At 39.1% G+C, this 19298-nt stretch overlaps 1 protein-coding gene across 2 annotated transcripts in view; it reads right to left on the reverse strand.

The window, feature by feature from the left end:
• ric1 (RIC1 homolog, RAB6A GEF complex partner 1) overlaps positions 1–18937 on the reverse strand; it is a 39515-nt gene extending 20578 nt beyond the window's left edge. The window contains exons 1-2 of one of the 2 annotated variants that reach the window (XM_040157185.1): positions 18273–18937; positions 12029–12136 (exon numbers count right to left, since the gene is read on the reverse strand). In XM_040157185.1, coding sequence (XP_040013119.1) covers positions 12029–12136; positions 18273–18413 — 249 coding nt within the window. In that variant the 5' untranslated portion in view covers positions 18414–18937. The remainder of the gene's footprint in view (positions 1–12028; positions 12137–18272) is intronic. The other variant, XM_040157186.1, reaches the window with a different exon arrangement.
• Between the last annotated feature and the right edge of the window lie 361 nt (positions 18938–19298).

The raw sequence follows: 19298 nt of genomic DNA on the forward strand, positions 1-19298 counted from the left end.
TGTCAATTACTCAAAAGTTTGTTTTATATACTTCTATTTCTTAAAACAAAACAAGGAAGAAACACATTAAATCTACATAGACATAATTTATTGGGGTAATCTGAGGACTGTTAACATTAATAATAATATCATCAGTTGACAGAGTCATTTCCATGAACCATGTAAGAATGGTGGCATGATATTCAAAGTTTCATCTTAACACAAAAATTTTGTGCAAACAGTACTGTTCAAATATTTGTTGAGGTAGAGAGTAATGACAGGGTCAACATTCAAGTAAAACATCAGCCACACAGATCTAGATGTGGTGAATGTTAAATTAACTTCACACCGTACAAAGTTTCCATACTTTACAGTCGGAATACTCAAGCCAAAAAGATTTCCATGTTTTTGCTTAATTGCTAAACATGATGAGAGTGATAAACTGCACAGTTGTCCATGAAGTAACCACTTTCAGAAGGCATTTACTTAAATCACAAAACACTCTGCAAACTTGTAATGCATCTGTGATACAAACCTCAACCTCTTTCAAGTTTTTTCTTGCTGTTAAAGACAGACTGACAAGTTGTTTGCAGAGATGGATACATGCATGGTTTAAATACAACTTTTATGGTATACAGTGTACCACACATCAGCTACATGCATTACACTTCTTTATGTCAGCACTTGTGATACATTGATTCCGTCTTTTGGTTGACATTAAAGATAACTCAAGAAAATTGGTTGGATTGGTAGTTTTGGAAAGTGAAAGGGCAACATACTGAAAAATACAGGGTTGTCGCTTATCAAGTGATAATTAACTGAACTACCATGTGCTAAGTAGTTTGGTCTGAGGAATAGTATTATCACAAACAAGAGGCTAATGATTATACTGTATGTACATGATTTCCCATGCATCATGGCCTATAAAAGAGTCTAATATGCTGTGTAAGTGAATCAAAGTGACATTAGTGGATTTAGAGAGGTCATTGTTAAACTGATTTTAGTGTGTTGAGAAAAGTCATTGTTCACCCAGGTTGCAGAGATAATATAGCCACTTTGTCATTTTCATGTTAGCACTATATATATTTGAGATGATCAGAGTAGGACACAGTCTCATTACAATGACCTAGTTACCTATTATGGCCCATATGCTCAAGTAGTCCATACACGAATACGAGAAAGCACTCAATAAGTGCATACCTCCACCAGGGCTGCACAGGTCTCCATATTTGCTATTTCGACAATAGGAAATGTCTAGAAAGTTTTAGACTTTATCTGTTTCCAGATCTCGAAATAGACAATGAGAAGTTTATAAACACACAAAAAGTCTCACACATTAATAACATGTTTTTTCCATGGCTTGACTGCCAACAATCATCACCAAAGGGGGAAAGTGATATTAAGTTGTATAAGATGTCTGGGAAGATTCTAAGTCATCCAGGTAATGGTTATCCAAGAAGAGTTGAATCGAGGGCAACTGGACTTGGTTGTAGATCTTGAAGACATTTCACCTTTCATCCAAGGTTTCAACTCTCATCCAAGAGGCATCCTCTGAACTGAAGAAGCCTATTGAATGAGAAGTGAGACGTCTTCAAGATTGGCCAGCAGAAATACTGTATCTTCCATTTAACCAGTTAAAAGTTGGGAAGAGAGTTCACATCATAACAAAGTCCTGTCAATGTAACGTCTTCAATCTCAGAAAGCAACAAATGAACTCAGATAAGCACAAATCGCGACTTGGCTTCCTTGAGGGGCAACGTGGGCTCAGAAAGGAAATGTGAGTGTGACTAGCGAGCTACTCTACTTCAAAAGCACGTCAATTACAGGATGCAGGGAATCTCAGTGAAGTATCAAAAATGGGAGGGGGAGGGGTGGGAAAAGCTATTTGGCAACATTTGACAAACTTCAGTAGTGTCTCCCACTCTCAACATCTTCTTCCTTTCATCTGTAGTTTGATCACACCACACACAGGAAGGCATTTACAAACCCATTCATCTTTTCATGGGGCTATGATTAGGTTTACTTCAACTCATCTTGTCAGATAAGTGTAAAATTGTGGATTAAGGGAATGGGAGATAAAGAGAGAAGGCCATAACTGAGATGCATCTCATATCTTCAGGACTCTTGGTGATCCTGGTACATTCACACACGCAGAGATGATGATGCGAGAAGAGGAAGGACGCTGGTCCTTGTCACCTGAAGGCCAATAAACACACAGACAATGAGATTCAAGAGGCCAAGCAAAGGGGAAGTTGAAAAAGTTTTCTCTTTATGTCCTCTGACAAATGAGAGCGGCAACAAAGAGCTGCAGCTCCTCAACCAGCCGGTGGTACACTCAAGAATCTTTCATGAGTCTGCAAAATGGGATGCATACTCTCCTCATACTTGCAACATCAGAAAAACAACTGCCCAACTGGAGGCATATATTAAAATTTCATCATTTGTGGTAAACAAACCAAAGTAACCTTATTTTTTTAATGTCATGTAATCAATAATCCTTGCTTTCCTTCAGACTTACTCACTTAAAATATGTCAGCCTTGGTTAAAAAATAAGGTAAGGAGTAGGGGAAAAATTTAACTATAGACCAAATGTGTGCACACATGGGTTTCAGATTACTGCAGTAGATGAAACTATGTTTTATGATGTCTGCCTTAACCTGGCTTCTCCTAATAACTTATGGGCACATTACATACTTCATAATCAGAATATGAGAGGCGCCGAGTAGATAATACTGTAATTATAGGACTCAAGACAGGGCTTTAGCCCTTGTAACGTGACGCTTCCTCCTCTTCAGTTGGCACTTCTGCAGTATGTAAACCAACTATCACGACTCGATGCTGCGTTTGACAGAGGGGAACATCAAAGGACTGACTTCATGCTACCGTAAAACAAACAAACAAACAGAAATGAAGAGGAAAAAGCTTACTGGTAACTAGTCTAATTTAGGCTTGCAAGTAGAATGAAAGCTTTCGAAGGATTTTGCAGAGAAAGAGGCGAGTCAGCAGAAAACTATCCATACTGTAATAGTGTACCGAAGCTTCCCCTCTGCATGTTTTAACATGCTCCAGAGGTCCACACACACACACACACACACACACACACACACACACACACACACACACACACACACACACACACACACACACACACACACACACAAAGGCTTGTGGATATCTGCAGTGGTTCCCTGAAGTTGAGTTCACTTTTACAAACCACTCAAGCAATTAACAGACATTAGTGGATGGCGGTGGCCGTCTGTGAAAAACATATTGGCAAGAAATGCATGCAACATTCCTACCTGAAAAAAAAAAAAAAAAAAATCACATGTGTTTTGCTGTGGGACAGTAGCTACCAGCATGGACTGCAAACAAGTATAAACAGTACACAAGCATGCAATGGCAGAGCACAGATGTGTATCTACAACCGCGATATGTGTAACTGCAGTCTTACTGAAAGTGGCCTGGAAGCAAATGGCTGTTAGGATGTCTTAAGTGAAGCATGAGGAGACAGCTAATCCATCTCATTACCATCCATTTATTTTTGTTTAGGGGTGATTACAGGAGTTGGGAAGATAGCAACTGAAAAAAAAAATGGAAAAAAAAAAAAAAAAAAAAAAATCACTCAGTTGTTTTCCAGTGCTTTTGAGCGATGCCTCATTTTACCCAACAGGAAGGGAATTATGTGCATTAGGTAGCTAAACCTTGTTCATCCCTGTCGGGTAAACTGGTGTGTCACTGGGAGCAAAGCAGTGAAAGTGCAAAGTCTAAGTAAACTCTTTAATTAAAGTATAGTACAGAAAAACAAGACCTAATAGAAATGCATAAATTGAAAATGGTTTAGACCTGAAACAACAGGACAGCATATACTAGCTTTGCGTGATCAAGGAGTGGACACAGAAAAAACACACACCTAATTCAGTACAGCTACAGCAGCAGAGTAAAACCTTAAAAAATCCCAGAGATGAAACATCTCTCTGATACAGTCTCGATAAAATTAAATTTATTGCAGCTATAATATATTCTCCGGTTATTGCATCCACACCCTGTATACGTGTGTATGTAACAGTTGTTCACACAAAACATGAAATGTTGAAGAAAATGTTGACCGTCCAATTTTAAGAGTCTACTTCTTATTTTTCAGTTTTCTTTCACCCTGCTCGCTCCTGCTGAAAAATGGCCAGTAACAAGGAAAGTACCTGTAAAACATTTATATACTTAATTTATTATTCTTTTTTACCTTAACATATTTTCTTTTTAGTTACAATCCTTATATACATCTAACCCAATAATTTACAATTGCATGTACATGACATTTGATTTGTGCCAAAGAAAACTGCATCAAAGTATTGGTCACTGAAAAAAGTCTTTGGTGAAAACACTTTCCTGAGTACTGCTGAGTGAGAGTCTAAAATAATAGGGAACATTTTGGCCTCGGACAGATCCCAAAACACACAAGCAGAGCTAAATACGAAAAACTATTTCCTCTGTTTGAAGAACTTCATCCTGTGTTGACTCCTGCCATACAAAATAATCCATCCCTCTCGCCTTGTCAATTGCTTCTACTCTTTTCTCTCGTACTCTCTGTCTCATACAAACAGACACACACAACTCAGCTAAAGATAGTCCTAGCAATGGTTGAGGAGGGTGATTACGTTAGCCTCAAGGTCTGCAGGGTGTGTGAGCAGTCAAACATCTGGGAAACAGCTGGTAAGCACTACTGCCTGGGAAACGCTGGTCTTTATTGTTCTGTAGTCCCCAACTTCTTCAAGACTGCTCACCCTGTAATTAAACTACAATACTAATGAGGGTGAGAAAAGTTATGGGTTCTTGGAGATGGGAAAAAAAAAAACAGCTAGTCAAGACACCACATAGACTATGGGTATATAGGTAGACTCAAAACATTCTGACATGTACTTTATACGCCATCATAACCATGTGCGTGCTGGGACAGAAAAACAACTCAGGTTCTTTTTGCGCATGAGGATAAGTGTGTAATAGAAACCATAATCCAGCTGGTTGGTCTGGCTTGCAGTCCAGTGCCTTTGTTTGACCGAAAATGTTTCTCGTAATGATTATCGTCTAGTTCCCTAAAATATTGATACTACTGATATTAGGTCTTGCTTTCAATATCAATACTGGTGTTAAGAGGATTGATACCAGAAACTTCGATCTATCACGTTAGATCACATCCTGAGCACATGCACACTCTTCTTAGTGCTTCAATATTTGAATCCCTGCTGCTGTGTGTGTGTGTGCGCAGTGATGACCTCTTAATTCAGTGAATTCACATAATGATTATTTGCTATTTACCAAAAAACTGTCTTGTGTTTAAGTATACATGTGAATAAGTATTTAACAGATAATACTAAAACAAATTCCTCATGTTTGGCAAATTATTTGGTGGTGATTAAAATATGTTCAGAAGTAGCATGAATGAATTGATTTCATAAATTATGACGCATTTCTCTTCCTTACATGACACTACATTAGCTGCTTTTAAAAACAAAAAAAGGTATCAATATCGCTACTGATATCAATGATCCTGGCCCTGACATTATCTGGTATTGGATTGAAACTAAATTTTGTGGTACTGCCCACCCCTACTGCCTAGGGGGTTGGGGTTATGGTAAGGTTGGGGTCAGATTTAGGAAAGGAGAAACATATATTGACGAAACACCAGTTTCAGTTTTAGTTGCTTTAATTCCTACCTCAGTAGAATTTACAGGTACTATAATGCAAAACAAATTTTAAAAACAAAACTTTAAGTCACTGGAGTAACAAGAGCAGTTTCTAGTCAGTAGATCTCATAACGACTTGACCTCTAGTGAGTGTTGTGAGATTGAACTCAGTGTAAGTACTCACAAACGAACGGTTGCTTCAAAATTAACAACCTCTTACCGTAAACATTTCCTGTTTGGAAGGAAGCGCAAGTGGCAGAAAGAATAAACCCAATGAAGGGAAAGAAAAGTAAAAACATCACACAAAACAAGAATATCCTCCCAAAGGGCAAATTAAATTTGATTAAGTGAAATTATTAAAGTTGAGATGACCATCAGGGACTAATGATCATGAGAGCATGACAGCTTCATTACAGTTAGAGCTGCAGCTCACATTTAGGCTGCGACACTGTTGGCAATAAATAGGGATTTCTGTTGCAAATCACATACAGTTGTGGTTGTGACAAGGGTTGGTCCAGTCAATACACATTTTTGCCACATAGATTAACTCAACACATTTCACAAGTGCACACAACCACAGAGAAAAGCCACTCCTCCCCACATTACCTTTTAAAACTTTTCATCAGTCAAGAGTCAGAACCAAACTCTGTTTTTGGTGCCCAGGAAGTGAGTGATCAAGTATGCCCTGGTATTTTTAGTAACTCCTGCACCTGCTCCCTGTTGTGTTTGGCTGGGTGGGCCTGGAACCAAGCCCGACTTACTGCCTTCCCAGACATATTCACAGCATTCACTCATGTGTCCTTTGGCACCAACACAAGAGGGTGGGATGAAAGGGAGGAGAGAGAGAGAGGAGAGCGAGAGAGATAGACACCAAGAGGTTATCGAATTAATATTTTCTAATAAATTATGTCATGTCTTCACTTCTTTAAATCAATCTGCCATTTCGTTGTTGCCATGAGCGGGTAGTCAAAACATTTACATGACACCATTAGTGTCCTCTGAAAACTGCGTTGCCCACTGACATTTTCCGTCGATTGTTTTTCCCAACAGCCTTAATTTCTAGGGCATTATCTGGACGTTTGAAAACATTTCGGACCAAGGCACAAATACATTTATACTACTTTTTTCATAATACTTTAATGAAAAAAGGTGACATAATATTGACTGTGTCTCTTATCTGTTGTAACCCCTTTAACACCTTAGAGATTATGTTAAACAGAATGGCTTCAAGGACAAGTGGTGGTGTTTTGGGACAAACATGTAATGCGGTCTGCCACAATGACTATTTCTATGGGATTTAAGGGAGAACAGGGTACAGTATGTCAGAAGAAATGTCATTCAATATATTCTATGTATCTATTCTATATATTACGATGTAACATTATATAAATTTAACACTAGCCAGTAACGGTTCTAGATAAGACTTGATGTCATTTATGATGGGAGAAATGTGTTAACGTTTGGAACGATGATGGTGACAAAGGAAATTCAGGCGTTTATAAGTGTTTCAAGTGTTTCAAGTGTTTATAGCAGGGTGCATCAGAGTTATAGTACAGGGATCAAGTTGAACTTTAGCGTATTTGTGTATGTTTGTTGACAGATTCCATTACAAGCCTAAAAGCCCATCGAAGCAATCAAACACATTAAAAAATAATAACTAGGTTCACTCACATTACACAGCCTGCTCATATCATCTACCAAGTGATTAGAGGTGACAACGATGTGATGGAGCAGAGATTCCGTCCCGCAAATCCCCCACAATCTATCATTAAACACTGTGCCGAGTTAGCTTGGTGTATTGAAGCACAGATACACACAGATGCAGAGGGAGAGAGACACGCACACAAGTGCAGAAACGTTATGTTAGCTATAAGCCCATATAACGTTCGTTCCCCAAAACATTGCTGGCAAGTAGATAACGTTAACACTAGCTTTCAGTCTCCTGTGAACCTAAGCCCACCTGTGAAATTCAAGCTATCTCTAGCCCATTAGCAAATTTGACCGACTGTAACGAACGTTGGGTATCTCATAACCATCATTTCAATCGCGTACGATTGCAGCTTGTTGACTTGAGATGAGAGGAGAGGTTCATCAATCCTGTCTTCAACCTCTGCCTCCAATGTGAGCAGGAGCTGCTGATTTTTGCCCACTTCAGAATAGTTCTGCCAGCTGGCTATTAATGTCACTCTACTGCTGGCAAACTTTGCATTGGCGTCATCATTTATATGGGCGCCATCGATGAAGAAAATTATGGTTCTTATGTAACATGCTGAACAAATGAAGATCACAGGCTCACCAACAATAAAAGGCTTCACAGTTACACTTGCATACCATCCCACAACCATCCGAAATAAAAAATCTGATAAATGTTTTACGACACCGGCTCATCGGGAGTAGGAGTGGGGGCTGGGGACGCCCATACAATAGATTTTACAGCCCTGTAAACTAGTTTAGGTTTTGGTTTGCTACTGTTACAATTCTCAACTAACGTTATTCGTATTTTCTTACTTAAAGACTGGAATCAATCTGATTATACAGACAGTAAACATTGTATATGTTATAAAGAGTGGCCAATTTTAATGTATTGAGCTTTGAAAGCTAGGAATTTAAGTCTTGTTGTTTTCTCTCAGGTAACTTTACGTCCAGCACGTTTCCCACTGTTCCAAATCACCCACTGATGTCTGCCCGTTCAAAGTTCAAAGTATCTTTAATGTAGAATGGCGAAATTGACAAGGGGAGCGCTAACTTTGTTCCACAACAGCCACAGAGACAAGGCTGCCTGCAGATGTGTCCACAGACATTTTTTTGTGTATCAGCCTTAGGAGCGTAGGCATTGGCTTATGCCCATTATCTCAAAATGCCAGATGCTGACCTGATTAATAGGCCAACCAGTCAGCTACCACCACAAATTCCAATTCTGTGGGAAATACTGAAAAGGAAGAATTCAAAAAAAAAAAATTTTATGTTAACAAAGTTTCTTCTATTGAACTGCAAAAACTTTTAAAGTCCCGGCAGCTCACAGAGTCCCCATACTTGAAAGCATTGATACAAGCAAACACAAAACAGTAGATTTTTCCATTAGACGCTAATGATTCTAATGAATCAACTCCCTGTGTGCAGTTTGTTTTGATGCCGTCTGCTTCTGTTCTGGGTCTTGGTGGTAGTCCTATGTGTTGCTGATCGCCTTTGGAAGCTGACTGACTCATCTGCTGACTCCGGCACTTAGCTTGTGTGAGATTACTCAACGAGACAACGAGAGGTTGATGATCCTTGAAGTTCAGTTGTCCCCAATTTTGCATAGGTGGAGTGTGACGCTTTTATTACATCAATACACATCTGATTCTCATTACCAGTGCCTGTCTGTGTCAGAATGCTCTTTCTGAAGTATTCTGTATCAAGGTTGTAACAATGGAGAGCAACGTCAACGCTGTGCTGTTCCTGTCTTGGGTGAACACTACAACACAATGTTAATCATTACGAGAAAGATTTTCCGTCAAACAAGGGCATTAGACCACAAGCAACACTAACCACCTGCATTAGGGCTTCTATTACACGCTTATCTTCATAAGCTCTGTTTTTGAAGATCCTAAGATAAACAGCCTGATTCCACTACCACCGCGAGGACTCCTTTGTCTGCCTCAACATGCTGGATACAGCACATGCAGCATCTGCCTGTTACTTCTCTGAATTCACAATATTTATCAACCCATTAGCTCAACACAGAGAGGGCTCATTACCAGGGATTATACACGATAAGAGTGATATACATTTCACCCTGAAAATAATTAACATTCCATCCTGAAAATAAATAACGGCATCTCCAACAGCCATGATGTACTCTGCTGCCTTAAGGGACACTCTGCTGCCTGTGGGCATTAAAACCTGTTTGTTTATACACTAATATTATGCGCAAACAGTACAGAATTCCCTCTTGACCTCAGTGAAACCTCTGTTATAACACACAACAACACAGCAAGGTCAATATAGTTGTCATTATATGTCATGGATAGTGGAATTTCACTCTTCAAAATAATGTAGGTATGTTGGTTTTCTGCCCGCAATGTGCTCAAAAAACAAACAAAAAAAAGGCATAAATATTGAGAGCTGATTGAAAATGATAATAGTGGGTACATTACTGCAAGCATAACCTAAATCATAACTATTACTATTACATTTCATGTTGCTAATTTCATGGGAGTTAGATGTGATCATGGAGCTGAACTGCAATGAATAAGATGATCATACTGGAGTCGTGACAGCGGAGGAAAGATCTGGCTAAACTAACACAATAAGCTTGTGTGGGCTTACATGCAGAGAGATGCTGGCGAGAACATAGTTATTTCATCTTCATGGAAATGAGAATGAATTTTTAAAATCACGTCTTTTTTAAGCTTTGTGGGCTGATAATTTGCATATTCTTTTTGCAGTGGGTTCATCTCCAGAGTTTACCCAGGCAGGGTTTATAACGATGGGAAGGAAGATCCTGGGGGAGATTTTTCATGATAATTTACACAGAGAAAAAAAAAAAAAACAGGCTGTGTTTCCTCTCATCAGGTTCAGCATTTGGGTAAATTTGTATTGATTCACAAAACACAAAAAGAATCAGGCCCTTTCAATCTCCCAAAACATCCTACATCCTACATCCTTCAGATGGCTGTAATCTGTTCCAATTATAACCTCACCCACAAGCTTGACCTGATGCCCACCCTATCACCAATTTGTACACCAAAGAGATTTTCTGGCTACTTTGATAGGACAGTTAATACATTAATTGGTAAACTACAGATCAACAACAACCAGTTTGAGAGAGAACTACTGTTTCACTTTGAGTTGACTGACTCCCAGTCAGACTTAGAGTACTGGGATCAGCAGAGGAAAAAAGTATGACAAAACTGAAGATAAGAAGCAAAGTGCAATTGAAGCATCTGAATATTATCATCTTGGAATGTGACTCTTATTGATTTATCTACTATAGATAAATTACTTCCATTTACCAATTTCATGGTGTTACTGTAGGATCTAACTTCAAGAGCCAAATGTGCACTTTAAGAAACTGCAGTATATGCCTAAATCACCACATTTAGAGCTTAAATTGTTTTGCAAGTGGCCACTCTGGCAGCGGTAAGCCTGGTACTTGAGATATTTGTGGCCTTTTGCCAGATGCACACCTGAAGTGATGGCTAGGCAAGTCGAAGCATGTCTTAAGGCAGTATGTCAGAAGTTCCCGAAAGTCTCCTGCTCAAACAGATGTCCAGTCAGTGTACCTAGTGTTTAGGAATAGTCAGCTCATATGGCCAACAATCACTTCAGGTTGCCCATGTGACGATGGGACTTGGAATTGACTAAATTAGTTATACTGAATCAGTTACAATTCTCTTTCATCTCTATCCATTAATTTTTTTTCTTTTTCTTTACTTTCCATTATCTTTACAGTACTAAAAGCTGGTAACTTCATACTATTGTCCCATCTCTGCACAGAGTGTGATCTGTGTGTGATTGAAAGTGAAGTTGTAACATGATTTAGAGCATCAGAGACTGTGTTTCAGTTCCGCTCTAACTGCCATGTATCTGGAGCTCAGCAGAACGGTAAAAATAGGGCAAACTGCTGTTTAGAAAAGTGCAGCTACACATTTTTTTTTTTAATTTTCTCTTTCTAGCATTTGTCATGCTCATTCTACTTTTATGCAATAGACCCACAAGGAAGCTACCTGTTTGCTTTTATATAATAGAAGGATCCTGGTAAAATTCTACTGTCAGTGACTGATTACAGAAGCATCTTCGACCAGCTGACAGAAACTCTATATGCAATAAGTCAAAGTGGCAAAAAAATGGTAAGAGGTATGTTTACTGTTACAGAGAGTGGAGCACGAACCAAACAGGAAACAGATAGAGGGGAGAATGAGAATAAAATTGAATAAGATGTGAGACAAATGATTGTTAGCTTGGTGTGTCAAGGTCCTTAGATTGACTTAAGTCAGATATGGCCACAAACTCCCTGACCCCTCAACTGCCGAAGAACAAGTTATCCTGGGAGCAATATTCAACGTAATGATTTTATCCATTATGATATTGACTGAATCATTGTGATGTACTACTGTAATCGACCCTAAGTGGCAACCCCATTTTGAGAATCATTTAACATTAATAATAAAATTACATGAAACATAATCATACCGTTGGTGACTTCTCATGGCTTTATCATAATATAATGCTTAACTGCAATTGATTTGCAACATTTGAGGCTAAAATTTCTCAGTGTTAGAGCTTGATGTGGGGTGAACAATGATACAATAAGCCACACTCTTTATTTCCACAGAATAATATCAATCAAACTACAAATATAAGATGAGATGGTAGAGTGGTGTACTTACCGCCACAGCTATCATGGAGTTGTCAGGTTTCCATTCTGCCTTCTGGTAGAAGCCAAACTGGGCCGCTGCCTTTGCAGACTCAATATAGCTGACTATCAAAACGCTAGGCTGCGGGAGGGACACAGGGATATGGGAAAGAAAATGAATACTTTAAACATCCTGCTGGTCATAGATATCTGATTGCAACATACAACAACACCAGTGCTCTACTGTATATTATCACGTGATCATGAAGCATGCAAGTTGTAATGTAAACAATTTTGTTTTATTTAAGATTACATTAGAGCTAAAGAAAGGCACAGCACTTACACAAACTAACTGTGATGAAAAAGTATAATTTCAGTCTTTATGCAAAGAAGTCTTATGATTTTCATATTGCTATAATTTATCATTTGTATCAAGAGGTTTATCTACATCATTCTTGCTAATTTAAGATGTTTCTCACATTGTAATTTTAGCTAAAACCAAACAATAACTTAAAAATAATTATTTTTAGACTGAAAACAACACTTTATTTTGGAATGCAATGTCCCTTCAATTTGTCTAACAGGCTGCTGTGGCAGTGATAAGTGACTAAACAGAAATTTGAATCACAGCAAAACACCAGCATAGATTTAAAAAAATGTATTCAGCTGAATCATCGTGGAAATAGTGGCCCTAGAAAGCATGATAACATTTACAGTGATGAGTGACAGTGATATTTAGCACTACTGCGGTGGAAGGGGATTTGTTACCAGTCATTTAATTGCTTAAATCTTGGTTCACTGGCAAAGAAACAATACAGATAAAATTATGTCCCAAAATAATGGGATGGCAATGAAACTTGGCCGCTGCTTAACTGCTAACTTTTACCTTGAGATGCTTGTCTACCCTGAAAAAATATCTCCCAAAAGCATGTTCAGGCTACTGTTAATACCATGCAACACAGAGAGACAGATGAACAGGCGTAGACACACAGACCTTGCCAGAGGCTGTTGCCCTTAATTTGCCCCTAACCCAAATCACTATGGCAGATATTTGTCTGGATCACAAAACAATCATCATCATGATCAGTTCATCAAAATCCCCTGATAAAACACTGATTTGTAATATTTTAGGCCTGCGTTTTACACTGTCTGCTCTTTTTCACCACAAACAATAATCTTTTTAATCTTATTAAGAAGCAGCAAGTAATTTATGATTTGTGTGTGTGTAAATTCAACCAGCAAATTGCGACATCAGCAGGTGTTAATACAGCTGTTGAATAGGAGCAATGGACATGAAGTCAGTTTCTGAACGCCAGAAACCTCAACACCTGGCAAAGCTTAATTCAGTCAGTCACCAGCATTATTCAACAACCAGTGGAATCCCCCTGCAGAGAATTTATAATTCATTCATGTTATAAAGCTGTAAAGTTTTACTATGCAATGAAGATTTAATACCACAGATTGTTACTGAAGATGAATTAATACTGAATCATACTGTAAATATAACTAAAAAAAGAGTAGTATGCCTGCTAATCTATCATATTTTTTGGCAAATAGCATTGCCAATGCGTCAGACAAAATATTTTTTTTAGTTTGTGGTGCTACCGTTCTGGTGACCACTTTCAATTCAGTTCATCCTCTAACTTACAGACATAGGAACTAAGAAACTGCAGCCTAATCATTTCAAAGCCATATTATCAAAAGTAATGGGGGTTTAAAGTAAAGCAGCTAATTCTGTTTTCAGTGAGACATGTAATAGTCCTTGACACTGAAGAGAAAACCAGGATATCGAACAAAAGCAGGGAAATATGTCATGTACTACGCAACATTAGACCTTGTACCCAGCAACTGTAATGAGAGAGCAGGTTTTAAGTATTTCTACCTTTCAGTGTCCCTTTCGTAGAATTAAAACTTAATCAGGCCAGTGATACCTGCACTAGTGAAGCTTGCTTACTGGGAGACAGAAAGAGAAACCTCTCTACTCAATAAGAGTTGCAAACCCATCAGGGAGTCTGTAAGTTAAAGTGATAATCACACACATTTCCACATTTGGTGGCAGCTCAATGTAGGAACATATGGTGCAGTCTGTAAGTATTATGACAGTTTTGTTTTGCTATTGTATTCCATTACACTCTATTTGAAATGAAACAATTACAAGGAGGTTAAATTGCTTATCACCATTAATTTGTGGTTCTTATCTACATCCAATAAACTCTGTAGAAACTGTTGTCTGTATCATACATACCAAGTCCTATTAGCTTTCAGTCCAATACCTTTTTGGCAACATGGAAGGGAACAAAACTTTGATATGACATTACAGTTACAGGTTCCTTTTTGATTCATTTTACCTTTAAGAGCAAAAAGCTAATCAGAATCCACCCTCTGAAGAAATCTTCAGCTAAAAATCATGTATTTCCTTTATTGACTGTGATAATGCGAGCTAATAAATAATTTTAACTATTTAGACAGTATTTGAATTTTTAAAAATAGTCTTCCACAAAAGGTCTCCAGGTACAAAAATGAATTTCTATTGATGGGTGTGTTTAGCGATTACATACAACAAACTATTCTTCACTTTCTCCATAGCTACACTAACTGTTAACTGTGCCAGTAAATGTCTTCTCCTCACTTCCCTTGTCATTGCTCTCTACCTGGAAAACACTGACATTCCTATTCGTTATTTGTTATCATTTTGTTCAATTAATCACTCAAAATTCAAAACCACTGTTTGTTGACAGTTATACAGTATTTTTGGATCAATTACTGCAAGAAAATACAAATAAATCAAACTTAATCTGCATTAAATATAAAGAGTGAAAGAAAAGACTCCTGCTTTTTAACGACAGGATACTGTCAAACCATTCGTCAATAACTTTGGCTACTGTACTTTTCAAAATATTGTTCACAGTTGGAAAAGTCACAGCATCACCCAGCCCTGCAGGCAGGCAGGTGTATTGCCTGCGAACACACACGTAGACCTGCCAACCGAAAAAAACTGGCCCAGAAGGACCCGAATTTGCATGACAACATGAATAAAGAACTAAAATACATTATTCTAACTGAGCTAAAACTGAAATGGTTTGCAGGATAGAAGTGATTCAAGCTCATGTTTTTACCCCGCATTGCCATTTCCCGTGGTCTACCACAATTACATGCAGTCAGTTGGTGTAATTCAAGAAATCCCAGGTGAGCATAATGGATTATACACAACCGACTATGTTCAACCACATGCGTGCTTATACACACAATGCTGCTAACTTGCACATATACTCAGAACCAACTATGGTGCTACTATTGCATAATAGCACTACCACAGCAACACACCTTATCCCTTTATTACTAGAGATCCTGAGCAGTACCCCCCCTCCCATACAGCTGTGGCAGGGTGACAACACAGAACAGCTACAACGCTAATCTACTGTGCTACATGGATTAGTAATAATGCCTTGACTAAACTAGCCGGGCTCAGGCTGCACTGGCCAAGGTCGAGGATAGATGGGATTAAAGAGAACAGACCTGGTGGCAAAATGATGGCTGAGTGCAACAGGGGCAAGAAAGCTGGGAGGAGAAATGGCAGATTTACAATCACCTACATTCACCACATAACCTGACCAAGTTGAGCTATGATATGAACCATGAAAGACAGAAATATAATTTTCTTAACTTTTAGGAAACATTTTCACATGCCTCAAAAATGAGACTTTCATAACATAGATTATTTTGACCACTTTACTAACCTACAACAGTAAAATAAACTGTGTCACAACTGTAACAGCCTTTAGAATAAGTAGAGGACAACATTAATTGTATATCATAATACTGCAAAAACCCGTTACCTACACTATACCTAATTTAATATCACAATGATGATATTATATTGATTCATTGTCATGTTTGCCATAATTGTTTCCGCTAAGAATGTATTTAAATTTATTTAGGAAATACAGAACTTGAAAAAACTGAGTAAACAAACCCCTCTACTACATCTGTGTTTGCTGAATTGGGATAAATAGTGAACTGAAATGACAAAATGGATACAACAGATGTGAAAGGTGCATGTCAAGAGGAAGGAGCTGCTCCTGAAATTACTCTTTTCCTGGACGCCTTATTGATACTCACAGGCAGGCAGAGTTCTTAAGAAAGAGGGGAAACAAAACAAGGTCATATCCTGCAAGGGGCTCAGGAAAATCAACAGTGACCCCGATCCATTGTTGCGACAACTCAACATTTTCAAACAATGTGGAACACTGAATGAGTTAAACAACTGTAGGTTATCAAATAAAATGGGCCCTCTCCATATCAGCATGGTAAAATCTGATGTACTCAAACAAATTAGTATACAACAGAAGTATACAGGTCACAGCACAGTGCTGTGTTTGAAATTCCATAGGACTTTTCTACGACATCAGATGCTGGTGCTGGCACTGGAAATTTGTGCTGAGTGGGAAATCACCAAAGATTTCATGAGCGATTCTGCATTTCCACAAAACTGAAAGCTGAACTGTTCCTTGACTTGGTACAGGAGATCCTTGATGACAAATAGCAGGACAGCCACACTGACAGACAAATTTTTTTGTCTGGAAGTTAAAATAAGAGCGCAAATAAATAAATAAACACAGTCATCTATGGTAGCTGCCACCCTCTCGCAAATCGCTTCAAAGCTTGGGTCAGTTGACAGACTATATCCCAGTACTGACTGAAACAAGTCAAAATTTACATATCAATTTCTGGACTGAACTGTTAAGCACCACTTTTGACTGTGTTTGCATTTGTAGTCACTATAAGCTACTTTTTAAAGTTTGTGTCAACTCGTGAATTATTTGTTCCAATGAAAATACTCCTTCCAAGATACACCTGGCTTTCCTTTGAAATGTTTAATATTTGCATTTCTCTCAAGGAAAAGATTGAAATTAAAACATTGATATCTTTGAAAAACCACAGTTTTACAGTATTGACGTTCATTTCTGTAGATTTCTTCCAATGTTGCACCTTAAAGGTCACACAGGGATTCTGGAAGGCTGGTACGAATGACAAGTTTATGGTATCATGACCTAACATCACATGTCCCTTGTCACTAGACTGACAAGTGCAGGGGCCATAATGGGATCAATTTAGCCATCTGTTTTGGACATGACTGTGCTCGAAAGAGTTCAAGATCTGGTAGGGCAAATGGTTTCAACACAAGACCGTTTCTTGTTAAAAAGTCACTGCAGTTAAATTAATGACTTACATCCCAAGGGTAAAGGCCTTGGCTCACGAATTCCTGTAAAAAGTTACGATAGAAATCATTGTCTTGTTGAAAAGACTCTCACAAAAAACAGAAAAAAAAAGAACAAATCAACATTGGCCTTCAACGACACAGAAGCCTATAAAGAGAAAAGAACCTTTTTTCTGAGTGACTGAAATGTGCCCTCTGAAATTTCCCTTTTCCTTATGCAGCTGTGGAGGAAAAAACGAAAATAAAGGGATCGAATGGTGTGCTGACGCAATTGTTTAATCATTTAATTCTGGCAGCCTAATAGATCTTGAATTAATGTTGAGCCGTAGCCTGACAGAACATACCACAACATGCAGTCTGTTAGTATTTGCTTTATACACCATTGGAAATCCCATGCTGATAAGGATTAGAACTTTGAACTTGAGAAGCCTTTTGAGTTTGATAAAAGATAGAATTTTTCCCCAAAAGTACTGAATGTACCCGAGAAATGCAGCCAGTTTAAATTTCCCCAGGTGGGGAAGTGTAAACTGCCTTCTGCCTGACATAAAGCATTCACCACTATGAGGATGAAAAGCCACCAGCCCCTTTTGCCATGAGTAGAAAAGTAGAAAATGGGAAGAACGCCATACAGATACAAAGTAGTGATAAATTGTACTCCTATGTCGATGTGAAAGGCACACGTATACGGATATACTCAACCTGTTGTGATGCGTAACAATGTCACCTGTCATCTATGTGATAGGTGTGCCGATGGCAGCGTTTGCCAACACAGCAGGGCAAATACCTTCGAGCTGCTCATCACTAAGGACTCTAGTTGTTGCTCTCCATGTTTATTAACTATCCTTTTAATAAACATGAAGGGCAGTCTGCCGGATTGCTACGCTACTGCTGCTGCTGCTGCTAAGCGTCTGGAAATAAAATAATGGCGGTTGTAGTATGAGAAGCCTACTGCAGCGCACAGCGCTTATCTTTGCGAAAATGAAAGTAGCGGATTGTTTTTGTCTGGACAGCTGCGTTCATGAGTATGACCGGGGCGAAAGCCTGCAGCTGGTGGACCTACCCGACTAAACCAGATGCTGAGCTGTGTCTCTGACAACACGGCGAAGTAAAACCTCTGGGAGCTGGGCTGGATGTGGAAGGGCTCCTCTTCACTCCTCAACGGACAAAGCAGCCTCCGGGGCCAGCCGGTTAGAAAATACATGACGGCAAACTCTCTGCGCCTCGACACTGCAAACAGTGTCGCAATGCCAGATCGGCAGTGCCCCTTATTCCCCCCTAAAGTATTTTTAATCCAAGTGACTCATTGGTGGCTCTTTCCGTGGAAATAAAAACTTTTAACAGGTATAGGCAGTCCAGCGTTTACCCTGGTGAGGCTATCAATCCATCGATTCCATGCAGAAATCTCCAAGCAGCCGACGGAGCTACACAGCTAGCCCCGGGCTAGCACTGGCTTTCCAACTTGGAGCTAATGAGCTGTCCAAGGCAACTGCAGTGTAACCGAAAACAAAAGCAAGCAGGCGCGCGTCGACACCATACAGCACCGAACAGCGTGCTGCGGCTGACAAATGGGTCGATTAGCTTTCCCTCCCGCTGCCGTATCAAACCTTACGGTGTCTGGACCAGCGGTGTTTAATAACGGCAAAGCGTCCAGTTCTCATTCCTCTGTGCCTCACCGTCGCCATCTTTACAAGAATCTGTGAGAGCCAAGGCTGATTGGCTACAGCGGAGAAGTTCGCGTCGTGTTGACATCTGACGTCATCTCTCCGTTATGCGAAACCATGGTTGCGTCAAAGCCAACGTGGCTCGACGCTGACATCTGGTGGTGTAAAAAATAAAGTGTCTTCAAACCATGCAAGAAAAAAAGGTTTTTCACTATCACGTTACAGTCTACTCAGAAACTGCAAACTGTGCAACTGTGCGCAGAGGGAAATGTTAGCGAACTAGTCATGCTCCAATCCAGTTTGCAGCTCTGCAAATCTATCTCTTTTTTTTTTTTTTTTTTGAGAGAGAGAGCGATTACAAATCACAATCCACATGATTGAGTTGGACATAATGGAAAGTTGTGGGCAAATTTTCTTTAATAAAG

This window comes from Xiphias gladius, chromosome 20 (genome assembly GCF_016859285.1).
Source record: "Xiphias gladius isolate SHS-SW01 ecotype Sanya breed wild chromosome 20, ASM1685928v1, whole genome shotgun sequence".
In the NCBI taxonomy this organism is placed as follows: domain Eukaryota; kingdom Metazoa; phylum Chordata; class Actinopteri; order Istiophoriformes; family Xiphiidae; genus Xiphias; species Xiphias gladius.